This window comes from Colletotrichum aenigma, assembly GCF_013390185.1.
Source record: "Colletotrichum aenigma strain Cg56 chromosome Unknown KSG_Cg56_contig04, whole genome shotgun sequence".
NCBI classification, from domain to species: Eukaryota; Fungi; Ascomycota; class Sordariomycetes; order Glomerellales; family Glomerellaceae; genus Colletotrichum; species Colletotrichum aenigma.
In genome coordinates this window covers 5,037,821-5,055,783 of record NW_023500910.1, presented here as the reverse complement: position 1 = coordinate 5,055,783, position 17,963 = coordinate 5,037,821, and the positions used below count along the sequence as shown (strand labels likewise).

Below are 17,963 nucleotides of genomic sequence, written 5' to 3'. Positions count from 1 at the left end.
CAATTGCAAAGTCTTTTCTCTTCCTTGTTCATCGACTCATGGTTGAATGAGGATTTACGGCATGCACTCACAGACCACAAAGATAAACTTCCTACCAATGACGATATAACACCGGTAACTTTAGCGCAGAGAATAAAATTTCGACCATCTCTTTTCTGGCGGGGCGGAAGTCTCCTGCTTCGAAACTTATGTATCTTGCATACCTACCTTAACATGAACACGTCAGAACTATCAGGTTTAAGGAGATACAAGCTTGAGAATCCCTTGACAGCCTCTAGATAGCCTGCCGATTTCCGACGCTGTTTCCAAAGCCAAGACATGACCTTCAGCCGCAACATGCTGATGAGCATCGTCGCTAGAAGTTTCGCACTATCTCGGAACGGCCGTCTGTTGACCTGTCACTTATAGGGCTGGGTCATGACGCCCGCTTAGGTATGGATCAACCGCCCTTCCAGGGTGCTGTTTGGGAATAGCGGCATGCCAACGGGATCAGCCGCTGCCGAAAGATTGCGCGATAGAGGATGGGCGGGGCAATACGAGCATCTTGGCAGCAGGATAGGTGATAGAATAGGACCCCAATCTGCTCGGGATTCTTATGAACCTCCTCCTTCCCTACATGTTCCATTTTATCATCAACTTGTCGCCCTCGTGCTGATGAAATTCCTTGGCCCGTCATCGTACAGTGTGCTGGAGAAGCCACATGAAGCTGACAGACGTACTTCTCTTATGTCCGGTAGAATGGGACCCTTAGATTCGTGTAGCCTCTATCAAATCGTTACCAAGACCACTACTGAGTAATAATTACGCGAAGCCGAGACCGAAGAAAAGAGCAGTATATGGGACCAATTCTGCGCGCGGTGGAACTTGACATTTTCCCCTCCCCCTGGCATGGAGATCAGCTAAACAAGACGCTATTTTCGTATCGAACTGACAATTACGGCAGACGGCACGCCAGAATACTGGGAAGTCATCGGATACTGACTTGACATGCCCCGGGATGGACGGGAACTAGTCTTTATCAGTCCACAGGGGCATGCCGTGACTTGTCATGGCTCTTGGTGCACAGACTCTCTGAAGGTCCCGGTGTTGGCGCAGTGCAACACACACAGGGAGAGGGAGCGAATGAATATACGCGTATCCTAGCAATGGGAACAGTGGGTTTCTTAACAAAGTTTAAGCTGTTAGTTGCCAGAATTCATCCCATTGTCTCTCTGGGCGGGGATCCACCTTAGATTGCTTCCCACTTCAGCTGTCACAGATTTAGAACGCCATCGATCATGACTCCAGTCGTACATTGACCAAAATTCTTCTTCGACTTTCACATCCACTGCTATTCTTCGCATTAGCCTCGAGACAAGCCAGAAACAGCGCGAGAATTTCCGCATATTTCCCGACTTGACTTCGTAGAATTCGTTCTAGGGTCAAAGCTGCATCCAATGTGTGAAGATGTCCTCATCTGGTTGCCTGAGTCACAAACCTGTCACTAACCTCTAAGTGAGTCGCCAGGCATGAATTGACTTCGGCGGGGCCGTCTCCCCATGTTCTAAAATCAGTACAGGATATTCTGGTTGTGTTCCTAATCCACAGACCCCCCGCATTACCCCTAAGAGATATTCTGACTGGATGAACTGCATAGTGCTCTTGGCTAAAGAAGGCTAAGTTAGGGAAAACTACCCAGCCATCAAGGGCTCTGCCCAGTAGGACACCCTGCTTCAGCGGATTACGACTTTAATGAGATTGCTTGTACGGTTGGCAACTCATGCTGTCCATGGAGTATGTCATAGATGGCAATCAGTCGGTATATAACATTTGGACTCTGTTCGCATTTTAGAGTTATCTCGATGCCCCAAACACCCGTCACTCATTTCTTTTCACCTTCGAGCAGCTCTTGCGCAGCTACCACCTAATATCTGACCATATTCAATCTTTTAGCTCAATATGCTTTTCCAACACCTTTGCGCTTTTCTGCTCGCGGTCATTCCGCTGACCTCCGCGGCAGTTATCCGTCCGTTCGCTGTGAGTACCCATCAACTCTAATCGATAACTAGTCGCTGACAAGAACACAGAAAAACAACGCCTACTGGGTGGACGTCACAAAGTCTCGAGGCGGCCAGGTGTGGGACTTTGCCGTCTACGGCGACGGCTACGCCAAATTCGACGACGACGGCGACCGCAAGAACCTCGACTACGTGGAGGTCGACACCACGGCCAAGCGCCTGACCGTCCACAACGCCCAGAACGCGTACGACACCACCGACCCGCGCCTCAAGATGCGCGAGGTCCTCAAGGAGTGCTGGACGATGGCATCCCTTCAGCCGGCCGAGCTGAAGGAAGTGGCGGCCACCTGGATCCAAAACGACGACATGAACAAGGCCCTCGCGGACTGCCGCACGGAGCTGAACAAGGGCCCCAGGGGGAATTTCGAGGTGTCGGCTACGGACGGCAGCAGCGCTCAGAAGGCATGCTGGGCCAGGCTCGGAAAGACCATCTTTGCCGCTTCCATCACGGGCGCTATCGCGGACTTCGACATCAACAAGAAACTTGTCAAGATGGAGGTGACAAACTCGTGGACAGGAGATGACCTCCTCTTTACTTTCTCTACTTAATGGGTTGATGGCGGACAACGTATAGAGACCCATAAAACAAAACCAAGAGGTCTGCGGTAGAGATTCCTGGAGCAGTTTTCAAGTAGTTGCAATATACCCAACAGACCCTTTCACTCGTATCCGCTGCTCGTATCATGACCTTTGTCTTCTCGTCGACGGAAAGACTGTCTTCTCATCAGAGCACTGTGGACATTGGCAAATCTTGCCTCGCTTATATTTGTTGTCACATTTGACGGCGACGAAGAAATAAACCACATCTGCGTGCGTGGAATCATAGAGACAAAATATAAGAACAATGTTTTGAATATTTTTAAAAATTGGTATCTTTACAACATCATTGCCACCGCCAAACCGAAGCCAATCAGGCTTCCCATAGCATCAACCCGAGCACCGGCCGCAGTAGGCAGCGACGGCGTGCTCGTCGTAGTCGTTCCATTACGGCCACGAGTCCCGGTGGGAGCAGGTGGTGTTGGGGTTGACGTGTCAATCAACAAAGTTGTCGGCACAGTCATGACGGTGGTCGGAGGCAGGATAGCCGAGCCATCATCGCTGGTAACCGGCGCCGCGGTGGGAGCCGAGGTAGGCGCCGAGTCCGGAGCGGAGATCGGGACGGATGCGGGCACTGAGCTCGGGGCCGCACTCGGCTTCGCAGAGGCTGCCGGCTTTGAAGGCTGGGCCGAAACGGGCGTTGTCACGTTCAGCTCGGTATTCCACGTCGCGAGAACACACTGCTTCATGAGGTCGTTGTCCGTGTAGCTGTTGCCGGACTTCTTCGGCGTCAAACTGAGGACGTAGTCGGTGCCGAAGCTGCCGGCGGCCCACCCGACGAGGCCAATGAACACGTCCGAGTTCTGGTTGATGAAGGTGTTCTGCGCGCAGAAAGCCGTGAAGCACTAATATCCGTCAGCCCTATGCTCTCGGTTGCGTCGATCATACGGGAACATCATCTGAAACTTACCGAAGAATCACTTGAGGCTCCTGTCTCGCTGACCAGCCCCTTGCGGCCCTTGGACCGTAGATACTCAGCAACAGTCCTGAAACTCTCCACATTATCCGTCGTGCACGGCTTGTGCGTGCCGCTGTTGTCCTCGTCCAGGTACTTGTGCACGTCGATGATGAGGTTGTCGGGCGTCCCGTCGGGGTTCGTGATGGCCGTCAACGCATCCGCGCTACCGCTGCTGACGAGGAACTCGGCCGAGTTGAAGTTGGTGCCCGGCAGCAGGATCATCTGCTTCGTCGCGCCGGCTCCGCGAATCGCCGTGACGACCTTCTGGCAAGTCGCGGCCCAGATCTTGACGTCGAGGTCGTGGGGCTCGTTCATGAGCTCGAAGACGACCTTCTCGTTGTCCTTGTACTTCGTCGCCAGTTGCGCCCATAGAGACACGAACTGGTCGTCCGTCGGTCCTCCCTGTCCGATGATACCGCCGTTCCATCGCGCAAAGTTGTGGATATCGAGCATGCAGTAGGCGCCGGTCGCGAGGCACTTTTGCATTACTTGATCGTATTTGCCCAGGTTGCCGGCGTTGAGGGTGCCTCCGAGTTGGTTGTTGACGAGGAACTGCCAGCCGACAGCTGAGGGGTGTTAGTAGGATGATCATCCATGGCAGACTCGAGGGCGCATACGCAGGCGGAACATGTTGAGCTTGTCATCGTTGGCAAAGTGGTTCATCTGGCCCTCGCCATCACCGCCGCCGAGAGAGCTGAGAGGCAGTTGGGTCTTGCCGGTAGGGCAGCTTCCCTGTCATGGATCGTCAGCATCTATCACCACCACCAGCCCTGACATCATGACTTACATCGATCTCACAACCGAAGTCACCACCGGATATCGCAACTCCCTACAAGCCAAAGTATTAGCTGTCGTCCCATGTCTCGCAGATCATATGACTTGCCAAGAACTGCACCCTGGCGACCGCCGCCGCCGCCAACCCCAAAAGCGTGAATGTCTTCGAGACCATATTCGAACCTGAGCGAATGAAATGAAGCGAATGTGAAAGTAGACGGTTACTGGGTAACCAAAAGAAAGGGATTCAATCCGAAGAATGAAAAGAAAAGAAACAGCGCGTGGCCTGGAAGAAGCGAAGGTACAGACGCAAAAGGGGCCTTGGTGTTGCAGCAAACTCCCAAAAGGAGAACCAGAAGTCGTTCGCAAACGGGAGGGGCGGCGAGCCGCATTACATATTTCTCTCCTTGCCCCTCGGTGGGATGACCATGGAACACCCACGCATAAGAATCGATCACAGGAAAAGTGCTCGTGCACCCAAGAATAGCAGCTTCCATACGACCATCATTTGCTGACGGGGACGGCAGAGGGTGGATATTGTTGGCTCCTGTCCCCCAATCGTGCGCACCCGGGCTGAGCGAACAGAGAGAGAAAAGCCAAGCCCTAGGCATGCCATCTGATTGATGGTCGTTTCTGTGCGACAGATTCATGCGGCGAGCGCCACGAAGCCCGGTCGGACGAGGGCCTGCATCAGACGGTGGGAGTTTCATGTACGGACACCACAGCCAGGGGATCCCGCGGGTCCCTCTCCAGGGCGAATACCACCTAAGTAAGTCGAAAGAAGACCAGACTAGTCCTCTTTCTCTCTCTTCTGCACTGACGGGTTGCCGAAGCAGTGGCACACTGCCCACATTGTGTGGAAATCAAGCGATTGGGGATGGGGCTCGCGGGGGATTCGACGCCATGGATGGATCTTTGGGGACGGTCTTGAGCCTTGGCCGGAGAGTGCGACTTCTAGCAGGTTAGATCGTGAGCTGCGGGAGAGCGAAAAGATGTGCCTAGAGGCGCTGGGGTCTCGGGCTGGCCGGGGTGCGGCAGGATGACCCGCCGGTGCGGCGAGTCGAGCGTTCCAAGTCAACGGTTTGCAATTGAATGCGGCTTGGATTCGATTGCTGCGAATGGAATTTGCAAACGGCGTCAGCCCCAATGCGCCACTTCAATGTCACTGTGATTTGAAGGATGATGGGCGATCAATCGACGATGTTCATGCTGAGCGCGCGATGGGCTCAGCTGAGTCAGGGACAGAAGAGCGAGAACATGAGCTAAGAGACGGTTGAATCAACAAACGGCAGGCGATCCTCGGCCCGATGGCGTTGGTCGTATTGCTCGGGATGTTTGCTTCGTGCTCATGAGCGACGTCACACGGCAGCATCGCAAAGTGAACTGGCGTTCATCGTAACCTCTTGTCATGGATACGTCTTCTTGTCAGCTCCATTCTGGCACGAGCTTGAAGTGCAACGGCGCGAGCACTGATGGCTAGATTGCGGGTGTTGGTCGACATCCAGGGGCAGCCCAGCAAGCCACGAGACCCTCTGAAACTAGGGCGCCGCCGCTAGAGAGGGTTCAAAGACACACATGGCGTTTAAAATGTCCGTGGCAGCCGACACATCGTTACGCTTGTTGAGTTCCTCTGCTTTGTCTCGCAACAGCTCGTATTGAAGACTGTAACGGCGCCGTTTGTGGCCTTCGAGGAAGTGACCTGTTGTGTTGTGCTGTGTGTTGCGAGAGGTAGAACTCTCCTCGTCCGAGGCGTACGGGAACCTTTGCCGACGCGTGTCCCAACGGCTCGAACCCCCTGGCATGCAATCAACGCCAGACCGAATGAGAAGATCTTGATCGTCTGATGAAAAGAAAAAAAAATCTTCCGAAACTAGGGGCACCGACGGGATGGATGCAGTTGATCCTGATGAATGGATTCGTCGAGAAGACGCCCAAAGCGGCAATGATGAAGGGGAATGGCGGGCACGTCACAGGTGAAGCAATCTTGCCTGGTCAGACATTTCCTCAAGCCACACGATGACCCCTCCATCTCTTGATTAGTAAGTCATTTCCGGTGTATTTCAAGATGCAGGCCCACTTGGCGTTTGAGGTTTATGTTTCTGTTGTTCATTCATGTCGAGATGTTTCCCATCTTCGAATCTAACAGGTGCCAAGAGACCATTTCCTTGCAAGTACTCTTCAGCAGAATTCTTTTGCTCTTCGTAAGGATCACCGATAGCGGACTGCGTCCTTCTCGTCGCAATGGTTGTCTCCAATGGTATCATAGTGGGGCGCGCGGGGAACGCAATGAACGCAAAGATAAATACCAGATGAAAGTAGCATGATGAGTTCATGAACAATCGACAACGTCAATTCGCGTATTCTCTTGACTGTTATCAACAGCTAAACTCAACAGTCTTCAAATAAAACATCTCAAAATGACCTCCTCAAAGCAGAACCCGCCCCTCCTTGATCATATCGTCATCCTCTTACCCCACCAAGTCCTCGCCAACCTCCCACCCTGGCTCTCAGACGAATTCACCATCCTGACCGGCGGCCGCCATGCCGATGGCCGCACTGAAAACAAGCTCGTAATCTTCGCCGACGGGACCTACCTGGAGCTCATCTCCTTCGTCGAGGGTATCGGCCCGGAAGAACGGCTCAAGCACAAGTGGGGCGCGAAGAAGGATGGAACCATCATCGACTGGGCCTACTCCCTTGTTGACGAGTCTGGCTTCTCTGCGATCCAAGAGCGAGTGAACGCCGCGCAATCCCTGGCATCGTACGACGACCCCGTCCCGGGCGGCCGGATCAGACCGGACGGCGAGGAGCTGAAGTGGGCCGTTGCGCTGCCCGGGCCGGAGGGAAAAGTGGAGCGGGGCGAGTTGCCGTTCTGGTGCTTCGACCGGACGCCGCGCAAGTTACGGGTGCCGGACCATGTTGAAAAGAATGTGACGCATCCCAGCCGCGCACTGGGAGTTCACTCGGTTGAGGTTGACGTCAGCAGTGAAGACTTCAAGAAGGCGTACGCTGGTATTGTCGGACAGCCCGGTCAGGGAGAGAATGGCGGGACGTGGGCATTTGACGTCCCGGTTCGCCAGTTCGAGGACCCCAGACATATTCAAGTAACCGCTTCTGAAGAAAAGCCGCCTGTGGGTTCTATTCGGCTGGCTTTGTACACCGCTAAGGGCACAGAGAAACGCGAAATTCGTGGAGATCTCGGCGCTGGCGTCTCAGTGAAGATCGATCTGATCCCAGTCTCTGGTAGTGCTTGATTATTCTACAGAGGTACTTGAAGGAGTCAAATCCACAACTCAAACGATTACCAATACACTGTTCATGATGTATACCGCATCAAACTACGTCCTTACCGCTGGCTCCGTCACCGCAATTCAACAGGGATCATTCTTTTCAGTCCCACCGACGACCACTCAATGCTGGCAGTGACAAAATGTGTGATAAGTAATCGAAATTTGGAATGAAATCATTGGCTATTACCGCCCAGACAGAGCTCCAAGCCCGCTCACCTCCACCTTGTCATATGTTCTTACAAGGCTCGTGGTTCCCGGCCCGGATTCAACCCAATTACCATGAACCTGGCCCTTGGTCTTGAACGGCAGTTGCACGATCGCCACGGGCTTCTCAAAGCTTCTGGTATCCAAAACCACCAGCTCACTTCCGTCCACGTCATGATGATGAACCATACCCAAGACCCAGCCGTCACCCTCCGGTGCTTCGTTCGATCGCGGGATGAAAATAGGCTCTTCCACGGTACAGTTCGGCCCGGGGTCAAACAGGATCTGCTTGCCTTCGTGCTTTCTTGACTTACTCACGAGTATGTACCCGTTCAACCCAACGGGTAGGATCGGCGGAGCAGAAGATGCCTTGTTTGACATGATGACAGGCAAAAAGATGTTGTTGTATGATTGCGTTTGGAATCGCTCGTCAATGCGTGCCATTTCGCCCGGTAGGTCAACGATCACCGTGGGGTCAACAGTCTTGGTGTTTGTAGGCTGGCTCAAATCGATGGACCACCGGACGTAATCAGCCTTCATATCGCCGAACGGGTTTCCCTCCGTAAGCGTGTCGAACATTGGAAAGGGGCTGTACATCATTCTCGAAGACTCCATGGAAATCTTTACGCTGTTCGCACCTTCATCCCACTTTTCCCAGGCTCCAGCAGTGTGCAGAAGCATGGCGTGTTCCCAGTGATACACGCGATACTCGCCGGGGCTCCAGCCTGCCGGCAGTCGACTTGACCCATGTCGCGGAACAAACCACAAAAGTTGCAGGACGATCTCTCTTGTACTGCCAATGGTGGCCTCCAGCCTTCATCTGAGTCTCGTCGGCATCGTACGGCCACAGGACTAGGATGATGAAGTTCTCCGTGATGGCACAGTCGTGTATGAAAGCCAGCCAAGGCGACTTCACCCACTGCTCGTCGCGGACTTTGCCCTCTTTGTCGAGGGTGTAGATTACAATGTCGTCCGTGCAAAGTCCTTTAGCTTCGTAACCGAACACCACCAGCTCGTTGGTATACGGATCAAACTTTGGGTGCGCAGAGAATGTCAAGCCTGGGGACTTGAACGGGTCGTAACCCAGGGTTTCGAGGGTGTTGGGGTCGATCTCGTACGGCAGCGCCGATTCCTTGAGGGCCAGAAGCTTGCCTGCCCAGAAGACAAGGTTCGTGTTGGCTGTTGAGTCGATGGCAGCCCGAACACATGGGTGGTGAGAGAAAGGATTACGGTAAAGACCGAAGAGTCGCTTTTTGGCATGCCTTTCCAGTCGGAGACGCTCAGTGTCGACGTATCGTATCTTTAAGTCGACACGACCGTCTTGAATCCGGAACGCGCAGACGTTACCGTCCCCCTCGATAGGTGGATTTTCTTCAGGAGGAGGGTAGAAAGGATCCACGAGGATACGATAGAAGGTGCCGCTGAGTTGGCTGGGGATCTCCCCAAAGACGGGGAGATCTTCGACCTCGCCCTCAAAACGTCCTTTGACGCCGTGATCTGATGGTCTCAAGTGGCGAGACCAAGCTGATTCGAGGCCAAAGACCTTGTTGGCACCGTTGGCACCGTTGGTTTTCAGGTGTTTTTGCTCCATGATAGAGAAAGTTGTCCAGGCTTGACTTGGGGTAAAGAGATAGTTACGATGATTTTGAAAATTCGATGAGGCTTGATGAACCGGTGGGATGCTTCCAAACAAGCTGGAGATCGTACTAACAACCTCATCACCAGCTGGAAAGCGCTTTTCTTTTATGCTTCATCTTACAGCAACCATCTACATTATCGCACCCGCTCAGTGAGACGCCGCGGATTTCTCATCAGCAGTCTCAAGGCCGTCAAAAACAATCCGGATCCGAAGTTCATATTTGTAACCAAGACTCAGTCCTCTCTGACCCGGCCTCGAGGTCAGCTAGCATAAGGCCGTGCGCAACTGCCGTGGTCAAATGCCGTTTCATTCCTGGTCGTGATCTCCAGGACACGGAAGCAATTGCACAAAGACTTGCCGTTCCGTCTCAACTTGAGAAGGTGTAGGTCGGCGACCTGCGGCTATGACTAGTGGGTAATGAGCTACCTAGAGAAGTAGCACAACCCGTCCTTGGCGTCACTTCAGACGAATATTAATAAGCGGCCAGTCGATTGGACTGTAGCTGGTAGGTATGCCTGACATCAGATGGTCTGACGATCCCGCTGAGCTAAGCGGCGAAACATGGCAGTCCGCCCATGCGGCGGGTGTGGGGGTTTGAGGCTCACCGACGGTATCAAACGGAAGACTTGCAATCCATGAGCTTGGCTGGTCATGACGACTTCAAGCAATGAAAATCAAAAGTTTTCGATTGGATTATGTGAACATAGTCGGTTTCGGTTTCGGTATGTGGGCGAGCAATAGTATCGACATCTTCGCGTAGATTGTTTGCGACCATAATTACCTAGAACGTCGCCCTGGACTTGAGTATGACACGAGTACCCAGCGCAGTCTACGTCTTTCATTTGCAACCATGTCTTCGTCTTCTCAAACTATAGAGCCTGCGCCTGCAAGACTTTCAGAATTTTTGGACATCGCTTCCATCATTATTGGGCCGGAAAATGTCTCGAGAGACTCTTCTTGGGGAGCACCAAAAGGCCTTTACGGCGCCGACAACTACGGCGACCCCTTTCCGCTAAGCAAGCCTCATCATGCAGCGGCAGCCGTGAGACCTGCCACCGTTGACCACATTCAGAAAATTGTCAAAGCAGCAAATGACACTCGAACGCCGCTCTGGACAGTCTCCCGAGGAAAGAATCTTGGGTTGGTCTTGATGTCTCATGTGGATTTACCTGCTAACCTTTGACTACCCAGGTACGGCGGTTCAGCGCCTGTCGTTTCGGAAAGAGTGATTCTCGACTTACATCGAATGACCAACATCATCGAAATCAACGAGGAGTATGCGTACGCCATCGTGGAGCCGGGTGTCACCTTCATGCAACTCCACGCTGAAATCAGACGGCGGAACCTGAACCTGTGGATGTCCGTACCAGCTTTGGGATGGGGCTCTATCATTGGGAATTCTCTGGAGAGAGGTTTTGGCTACACCCAGGAAGCTGTGCACTACAAACAGCAGTCCGGTTTGGAAGTTGTCCTGCCCAACGGCGATCTTCTCAGAACCGGGATGGGGGCCATGGAGAATAACAAGACTTGGCCACTCTACTCCGGGTATGTAATTGCATATACATTTTCTTCGATGGTTCCTCAGCTGACTGTGTTAGGGGCCTGGGGCCGGGTGTGGATGGTTTGTTCTTTCAGTCAAACTATGGTTAGCACTTCTCTCTTTTACTCTTCTAAACTCCTGCTAACTTCATACAAGGTATTGTTACCAAAATGGGCGTCCACCTTTCTCATGCCCCTGAAGCATATACCCGCATCGAAGTGGATTGCTTCGATAACGAAGATGTTGTCCCTCTTACGGGCGCACTCACAGAGTTGATGCGACGGCGCGTCATTACCAATCCGCCCCAGCTCTTCAACACCATGACCATCATCACCGGGATGATCGGCACCAGCAAGGATCTCACCGAAGCGCTGGGACAGTATTCGTCTCTGAAGCACCGGATTCCCACCGATATCGTCGCCGACATCACCAAACGCTTCAAACTCCCCACCTGGCGCACCGCATTTGCCATATATGCGCCACGTGAGGCTCATGCTGGTCTCATCGAGGCGATCAATCGCCGATTCGAGCTTGTCAAAGGCTCAAATATCACGACCGAGACATCCACTGCTCCACCAGGCGAGTACCTACGAGGCGAGGATGTAGCTCCGGACTTCCTCCCTCAGAACGGCGTTCCGAGTATTGAACACTTGAAGATGCTCGAGGGACACAAAGGCGGTGACGGCCTCTGGCACAACTCCTACTCTCCCGTCATCCCCCCCTCTGGGCGTGAGTTGTATGAATGGTACCTCGGCGCGAAGAAAATCACTGAAGACAACGATCTCAACTTCGTGGCCGATTTCCACGTCTTTGACCGCTACGTCATCGCCATCAATCTTGTCCTGTTTCACCCTTTGGCGAGACCCCGATTGCATCCCCTTCAAACGGCGCTCATGGAGCATACGCGGAAGCTTGGGTATCTCGAGTACCGAGCGCATATCAGCTTCATGGACGTGACTGCCGCCCACCAAAACTTCAACGGAGGTGCCTTCGGACGGTTCACGACATTGCTCAAGGATGCTATCGACCCGAACGGGGTGTTATCGCCCGGAAAGCAAGGAGTCTGGAACACGGGTGCAGGCCCGAAGCTGTAAAGCACTTCCGCAAGCCACAAGTGCCCTATTTCTGCGTTGTTCAACGATGGGTATCTATATTGATGGTAGACTCGCGATGAATTACTAGCTGGTCGGTCTTGACTTGCAATCGCGGCACGTTCTCCTCTATTGTTGCGGTACACGGGTTCGTTGTTGTATGAATGGTATAGTACCGGTCAGAATGAGGTAGACGAAGTAAATCATGAGTAGAACCCCGAGAACCCTGACGGTTTCTGACGCATCATGACTCTTTTTCCTTTCCACGGCGATATCCATTTTGGGAATACTTTAAGTTTCGAAGAATTGCATGAGCTGGGGCTGTCAAGGTGCGGACAGCGGTGGCTTGTATTTAAAGATGAACCGCTGTGGTGTTGCACTTTTCGGTGATTCAGTAACCAGACCTGCCTGGTAGGCATCGTTTCTGCCCTAATTCTTCGCCTTGCAATCACTGCCGTTCTGAAGAAATAAAATAATCTTTGAATTATCATTGGTCAAGAACAAACCCTCGAGGTGCATGCAAGCTTCTTTGCAACTATCTCCGCAACGAGCGTCAATATACAGCATTTTTGCTCAAACACGTTATACCCATCACCACCGCCACCACCAGTGTCATGACTGATAAAATATTCTCTACATATTACTACGAAAATCATCGGAACTACGCAGCAAAGATGACGAACAACAAGCAACGCAACACCCAAGCCAAGCCGAGATACCACGATCAAGGCACCATGACAGAGCAACCGTACCCCTATATTCGGCTCAATGTGTGCAGGACATTCATCTTAGTAGCTTGGACGATTTGGCTTCTCCACACAATGTACGATCAATTTCGTGGATCCCTCAGGGATTATCTCTTCATACCCGCTGGAGTATGCGGCATCTTGTTTTTCATTCTTGGGGTCCAATTACCTGGCGACATCGACACGGATAATCTCTTCATCCAGAGTCTGTGGGCTGGCACGTTTCACTTCGTGGTTTTGACAATCACCGAGTGGCTCTCTCATTGTTTCATCTACGATTTTCCTAAGTCATGGGCTCTTGGAACGAGGATTTGCTGGTCACTTGTCTGGATGTGGTCATGTTGCGTTGTCTGGGGCTGGATAGTTGCGATAGGACCCCAAGACGAGGAGGACATCAAGGTGCCGCTTTGGATGGAGGATTTTCTACCTCATGGAATTGCCAAACTCATCAAGAATAAGAAATAGATCATGTATGTTTCTTCAATGGAAGGCTTCGCGCGATCTACTTCACATACCGCCCGTAGGATGAACGCAACCTTTCCCTCCGTTCCTTGTTTGACGAGACGTGAACAGAGGGGTTTGAGTCTCATGTGTGCTACTGAACAAGCAGTAGCAATTTAGCTTGCGGTACTCTGGGGTGTACCACATACTGACCCCAAAGGGCCAATGTTTTCTTGTTCGAAATCGCACATAAGAAGAAGAACCTCTGCTGCCAATCTTGATTGTTCCATTCTTCGAGACTGAAGCTCTCAAAAACTTTCCGAAGCTAAGATGACCACCAACACCAAGTCACGGAGGATTCCTCGCGCTGAGATGAAACCGACATACAGACATAAAAGCACGATGATCGAACTTCCAGGGCTGCTGCCAGCACAAATCTCGGTCCTTCGATTCGCCGGCATCATTGCCTGGATTCTTCAGGCTTTGTGGTGGCTATACGGGACACACTGGGCCGGCACTTGTATCGAACCTGTTTCCAACCTTGCTTACTTCTCCTGCGCTGCCTTTGGGATCGCAGCCATATTCACACACGTTCCTTAGACAACACGGGCTAGGCTTTGTGTAATCTCATACTTGCCCACACATGTAGAGATCACAGGGTAAACCTTAGCCCTCGGCCATGCCGAGATCAAGATACCCTGTGAGCTTCTCTTAATTATTAATGTCTCCGTCTATATAAGATTATTCCCTCGCTCTTTCCAAATAAACTGCACTTCAGTCGATTCAACCAAGATCACATAATTACCCACGTCAACATGACCATTTCGAGCGAACTCCCCGCGATTCGGCAACCGAGACCAAAGCAGTCCGCGGAACATGAGGTCATGATTTCCAAGCAACGCCAACCGCTCATGTCGCGCGAAAAGGCCATGGTCTACCGATTCATTGGCATCACCGCCTGGATTCTTCAAACCTTTAACTGGCTGTACGGGTTCTTTATGAATATAGATGCCTGGAATCCACTAAGACCGCTGTTTCTCGGCGCCACATTCTCACTGGTAGTCGCTCTCCATTTCAAAGACACTCCTATAGCTACTCGGGTCAGATTGTGGTTACACGCTACCTTGTTATATTTCGCCTTCAATATTTCCGGCGGATGTCTTTGGACTATAGCTTCGATGTTTGCAAGAGCCGGGGGGTCCAGGGATTCTATCATGGTATGGCTCGTCGGTGTATACTGGTGGATAATCGTCACCGCTATTATCTGGGGCTTCCTCGTTTCGATAGGACCCCAGGACGAGTCCGACATCGGGCTGCCATATTGGTTCAAGGAGTTCCTCCCATATGCCCTGGCGAAGGATATCAAAGAAATAGACTCCAACAAAGAGCGCTCGGGCATCCAAAAGAAGAAGCAGTGATGATTTCTACTGGTTTAGCGGCATCTCAAAGGTGGGTGACGGATGGAAATTCTACGCCATCCGCCCGAAGTATGGTCACGATCACCATCATCGCGTGTTGGCACTCATTTCGTCAATAGTCGTTCTCTATCTCACGCACTTTATTTGGCACTCAGAGAATCTGCCGATTTCCAGACGAAGAGCCGCAGGTGGATTCAACAGTGGAACGGATGGGGGTGGAACGTCCCCAATCGTGGTGTGGACATCGTGGAGTAAAAATGGAATCGAACCATGACCTAGCGAGAGACCGATAATACGCTAATTTATCATGGCATCATTCATACATCATGATGTAAAACGTCTGCAATTTCCCACCGTACCAATGCTGTGATGATGCCCAACTATGACATTGATGCATGACTGCCATCACATCCATCCAATGCACCCATCAAGGTCCCGGATCGTATCTCCGACATGCCGTTTCGCTTCGCCATGCTAAGAGCTTGCAACCTTCTCAATAGGCATGTCGCACTTGCAGTGTCACACAAGTATTAATGGGCTGAGATTAAATCCAATTTTACTTTTTTTTCTATTATCCAACAAGTCATTACATCATATCCAGAGCCCTTTCATACCCTGTATCCATGTCCTGTTGCTCCTAAAATCCAATGCTTCGCTAAAAAACAACGAGCATCTATCGGCAGCAGTAACCGCCGTCGATGACGATATCAGCGCCGGTGGTGTAGGTGCTGGCATCGGAGACGAGGTAGACGTAGGCGCCCTTGAGCTCCTTGGCGTCACCGTTGCGGCCCATGGGGATCATGCTCTTCCACAGCTCCTGGGTCTCCTGGGCGACGAAGTCGGACAGGCCGGTGTCGATGTAGCCGGGGGAGATGGAGTTGACACGGGCAAAGTCGCGCCACTCGTTGGCGAGCGAGCGGGCCATGTGGATGCAGCCTGCCTTTGCGACGTTGTACGAGGTCTGCTCCTGGGGGTAGTTGGCGATGTGGCCGGACATGGAGGCGGTGATGACGAAGGATCCCGTGCCGCGCTCGCGGAAGTGAGCGCCGACGGCCTTGGCGCAGTACGCAGTGCCGTTCAGGTCGATCTGGATAACGTGGTCCCAGGCCTCCTTGGAGCCGTCGATGACACCAGTGTCGGCGGTAGCACCGGCGCTGTGAAAGCCAAACGTTACCAACTGTCATTGCCTCGGCAGGCTGTGGTTTGAGTGTAGACTTACTTGGCGATGAAGGCATCGATTTTGCCAAAGTCAGAGAGGATCTGCTTCACGGTCTTGTCGACATCCTCATAGTCGCTAACGTTCAGCTTGTAGATGTTGACCTTGACGCCGTACTCCTTCTCGAGCTCGGCCTTGTTCTTCTCGGCACCCTCCTTGCGGCTGGAGTAGGTGAGGGCCAGGTCAGCACCCATCTCGGCGCAACCGCGGGCAGCCTCAATGCCCATGCCGCGGGGTCCGGAGGCGCCGGTGACGACGATGACCTTACCCTTGAGGCTGAAGAGGTCCAGGAGACGGGAGGCGGTGGGAATTCCTTGAGGCATAGTGGCGGTTTGTTTGGTTGGTTCGGAAAGGAAGATCTTGTCAATGTGGAAGAGAAGGTTCAATGGGTATCAAAGTATGTTTGGATGAAAGAGAAAGAGAGGTAAAAAAAAAAGAAAATAGATCGGCGCGAAAGATGGCTTTAGATAGAAAGCTCAAGGGCCTTGGAGGGGCATTGCGGTGGCATGATGGAGGGGTAGCTTTTTGGGGTTTCGAACCGGCCGTGACGGCATGCCAGAACCCCGCTGATGTCATTGATCAAGCACACGGACTTGACACCGGCGGAGCTAATTGATACGGGTCCTCACTCAGCAATTTGGTGGTTGAAGCCGACGTGGACAAGGGCAGACATCCTTGAGTGGGTGGATCTTGAGATTTTTTTCTGGAGACCCGGATGGGCCGCATGTAGAGGGCATGTACCTGAGTAATGCCCATCTGCAGTGCAACAACACCTGCGGCTTCGACAGCTCATCGATGATCGATCTGGGAGCTCTCTTACTGCTTGGTACTGCGGCTAAGAGCTGCGGGAGCGACTTGGCGGACACCAGCCTGATTAGGGATGATTATCTGAGCGCTCGCAAATTGGGCAATTGCAAGTCTTTGCTCGGCAGACTGGATGCCAACAGCGTCGGCTTATCTCAGTCTGTACATGATGAAGCTCTTTGTGGTACAACTCACGCTAAAACTGTCAACTCCAAGGTTGCGGCCAAGACTAGCTGAAGCTCCACCAAGTCCACTGCCAGCCCCCCAGTCCTTGTGCTGCAACAGGAACATTAGTCAAGGCCTCGCATCATCGTTGCTTCACTGGCTGGACTCGGTCGGAGAACGAGGCCTGCTTCTGCGGGGCTATTCCTGCGTGTTTGCTGTGAATGCCGCATTCTTTGTGCTGTTGAGATAACAAGCGCGAAGAGGGGCCATCGATGTCGTGGACGTGTCAAATGAAAGTACCACACTTGTACACAAAGCTCTGAGAGCTCCTGTTGGCTTGTCAACGCGGAGCTGTCGCGGAGCCATGTCGGTGAGGGGTTTAGCGTGGGGTGGAATGGGCCTTCGAACTGAACCACCATTTGGTCGAGACTCTCCCTCGCCTCAGCTAGGCGGTGGTCTGCGCACCACTGTGGATTTCCGAAGCTGTATTACCTGTACAGGTGATGCAGACGAAGACGGGGCCTCACCTCGCGTGCAATGTTGACGAAGATGGGGCTCTGGGTCTGTACAGTTGGTGCAGTAGTCGCGGATCTGTACAGATGATGCAGTAGCCCTTGGATCTGTACAGGTGATGCAGATTGAGGCGACGCGGAGCTGTTTGAAGATGGTTCGTGCGATCCGCGGTCGGACTGCGGGATGGGATCCGGGGACGGGCCTCGGCTCGCGCGGGTGGACAAGCGTCATTTTGCCCGTGTTGCACCCGGCCGTCAACATGGTCTCGTATCACGACCGGAATTACCATCGGTGCAAGATACTGTCACAGAAGTTGCTGAGAGTTTGCGAATTCCAAATGTCAGAGGACACGAAACAGCGGAATATTGCGATTAAGTAGTCATCCATGATGGTCATTGATGCATGGCTGTTCTTGAAGCAGGTCATCTTCCGGGCTGTTGATTCCAATGTCACATCACGCCTTCGAGTTTACCAGATCAAGCTTTCCGCCATTGGCTTTGTTCATGATGT

At 52.6% G+C, this 17,963-nt stretch overlaps 7 protein-coding genes across 7 annotated transcripts; 4 read left to right on the top strand and 3 right to left on the bottom strand.

Moving 5' to 3' along the window:
* Window positions 1–1,938: 1,938 nt before the first annotated feature.
* CGCA056_v007183 (uncharacterized protein) lies at window positions 1,939–2,606 on the top strand (the record flags this gene model as incomplete). Its single annotated transcript, XM_037322432.1, has 2 exons — window positions 1,939–2,016; window positions 2,067–2,606. The coding sequence occupies 2 exons, from the start codon at window positions 1,939–1,941 to the stop codon at window positions 2,604–2,606; spliced, it is 618 nt and encodes a 205-aa protein (XP_037180191.1).
* Window positions 2,607–2,932: 326 nt separating this feature from the next.
* Window positions 2,933–4,561, bottom strand: egl2 (Endoglucanase EG-II; the record flags this gene model as incomplete). The annotated part of the gene is made up of 5 exons (XM_037322431.1): window positions 2,933–3,499; window positions 3,565–4,178; window positions 4,230–4,344; window positions 4,400–4,441; window positions 4,508–4,561. The coding sequence occupies 5 exons, from the start codon at window positions 4,559–4,561 to the stop codon at window positions 2,933–2,935; spliced, it is 1,392 nt and encodes a 463-aa protein (XP_037180192.1).
* A 2,242-nt stretch (window positions 4,562–6,803) lies between these two features.
* CGCA056_v007181 (uncharacterized protein) lies at window positions 6,804–7,640 on the top strand (the record flags this gene model as incomplete). Its single annotated transcript, XM_037322430.1, has 1 exon — window positions 6,804–7,640. One exon carries the CDS (start codon window positions 6,804–6,806, stop codon window positions 7,638–7,640), a length of 837 nt encoding a protein of 278 aa, XP_037180193.1.
* A 219-nt stretch (window positions 7,641–7,859) lies between these two features.
* On the bottom strand, window positions 7,860–9,471 carry LSDX1-2 (Lignostilbene-alpha,beta-dioxygenase isozyme I; the record flags this gene model as incomplete). The annotated part of the gene is made up of 2 exons (XM_037322429.1): window positions 7,860–8,605; window positions 8,661–9,471. The coding sequence occupies 2 exons, from the start codon at window positions 9,469–9,471 to the stop codon at window positions 7,860–7,862; spliced, it is 1,557 nt and encodes a 518-aa protein (XP_037180194.1).
* An 898-nt stretch (window positions 9,472–10,369) lies between these two features.
* On the top strand, window positions 10,370–12,153 carry VAOA-2 (Vanillyl-alcohol oxidase; the record flags this gene model as incomplete). Its single annotated transcript, XM_037322428.1, has 4 exons — window positions 10,370–10,659; window positions 10,711–11,064; window positions 11,118–11,164; window positions 11,216–12,153. 4 exons carry the CDS (start codon window positions 10,370–10,372, stop codon window positions 12,151–12,153), a joined length of 1,629 nt encoding a protein of 542 aa, XP_037179792.1.
* Window positions 12,154–14,152: 1,999 nt separating this feature from the next.
* Window positions 14,153–14,755, top strand: CGCA056_v007178 (uncharacterized protein; the record flags this gene model as incomplete). The annotated part of the gene is made up of 1 exon (XM_037322427.1): window positions 14,153–14,755. One exon carries the CDS (start codon window positions 14,153–14,155, stop codon window positions 14,753–14,755), a length of 603 nt encoding a protein of 200 aa, XP_037179791.1.
* Window positions 14,756–15,428: 673 nt separating this feature from the next.
* On the bottom strand, window positions 15,429–16,294 carry lxr1-0 (NADP-dependent mannitol dehydrogenase; the record flags this gene model as incomplete). Its single annotated transcript, XM_037322426.1, has 2 exons — window positions 15,429–15,909; window positions 15,975–16,294. The coding sequence occupies 2 exons, from the start codon at window positions 16,292–16,294 to the stop codon at window positions 15,429–15,431; spliced, it is 801 nt and encodes a 266-aa protein (XP_037179788.1).
* Between the last annotated feature and the right edge of the window lie 1,669 nt (window positions 16,295–17,963).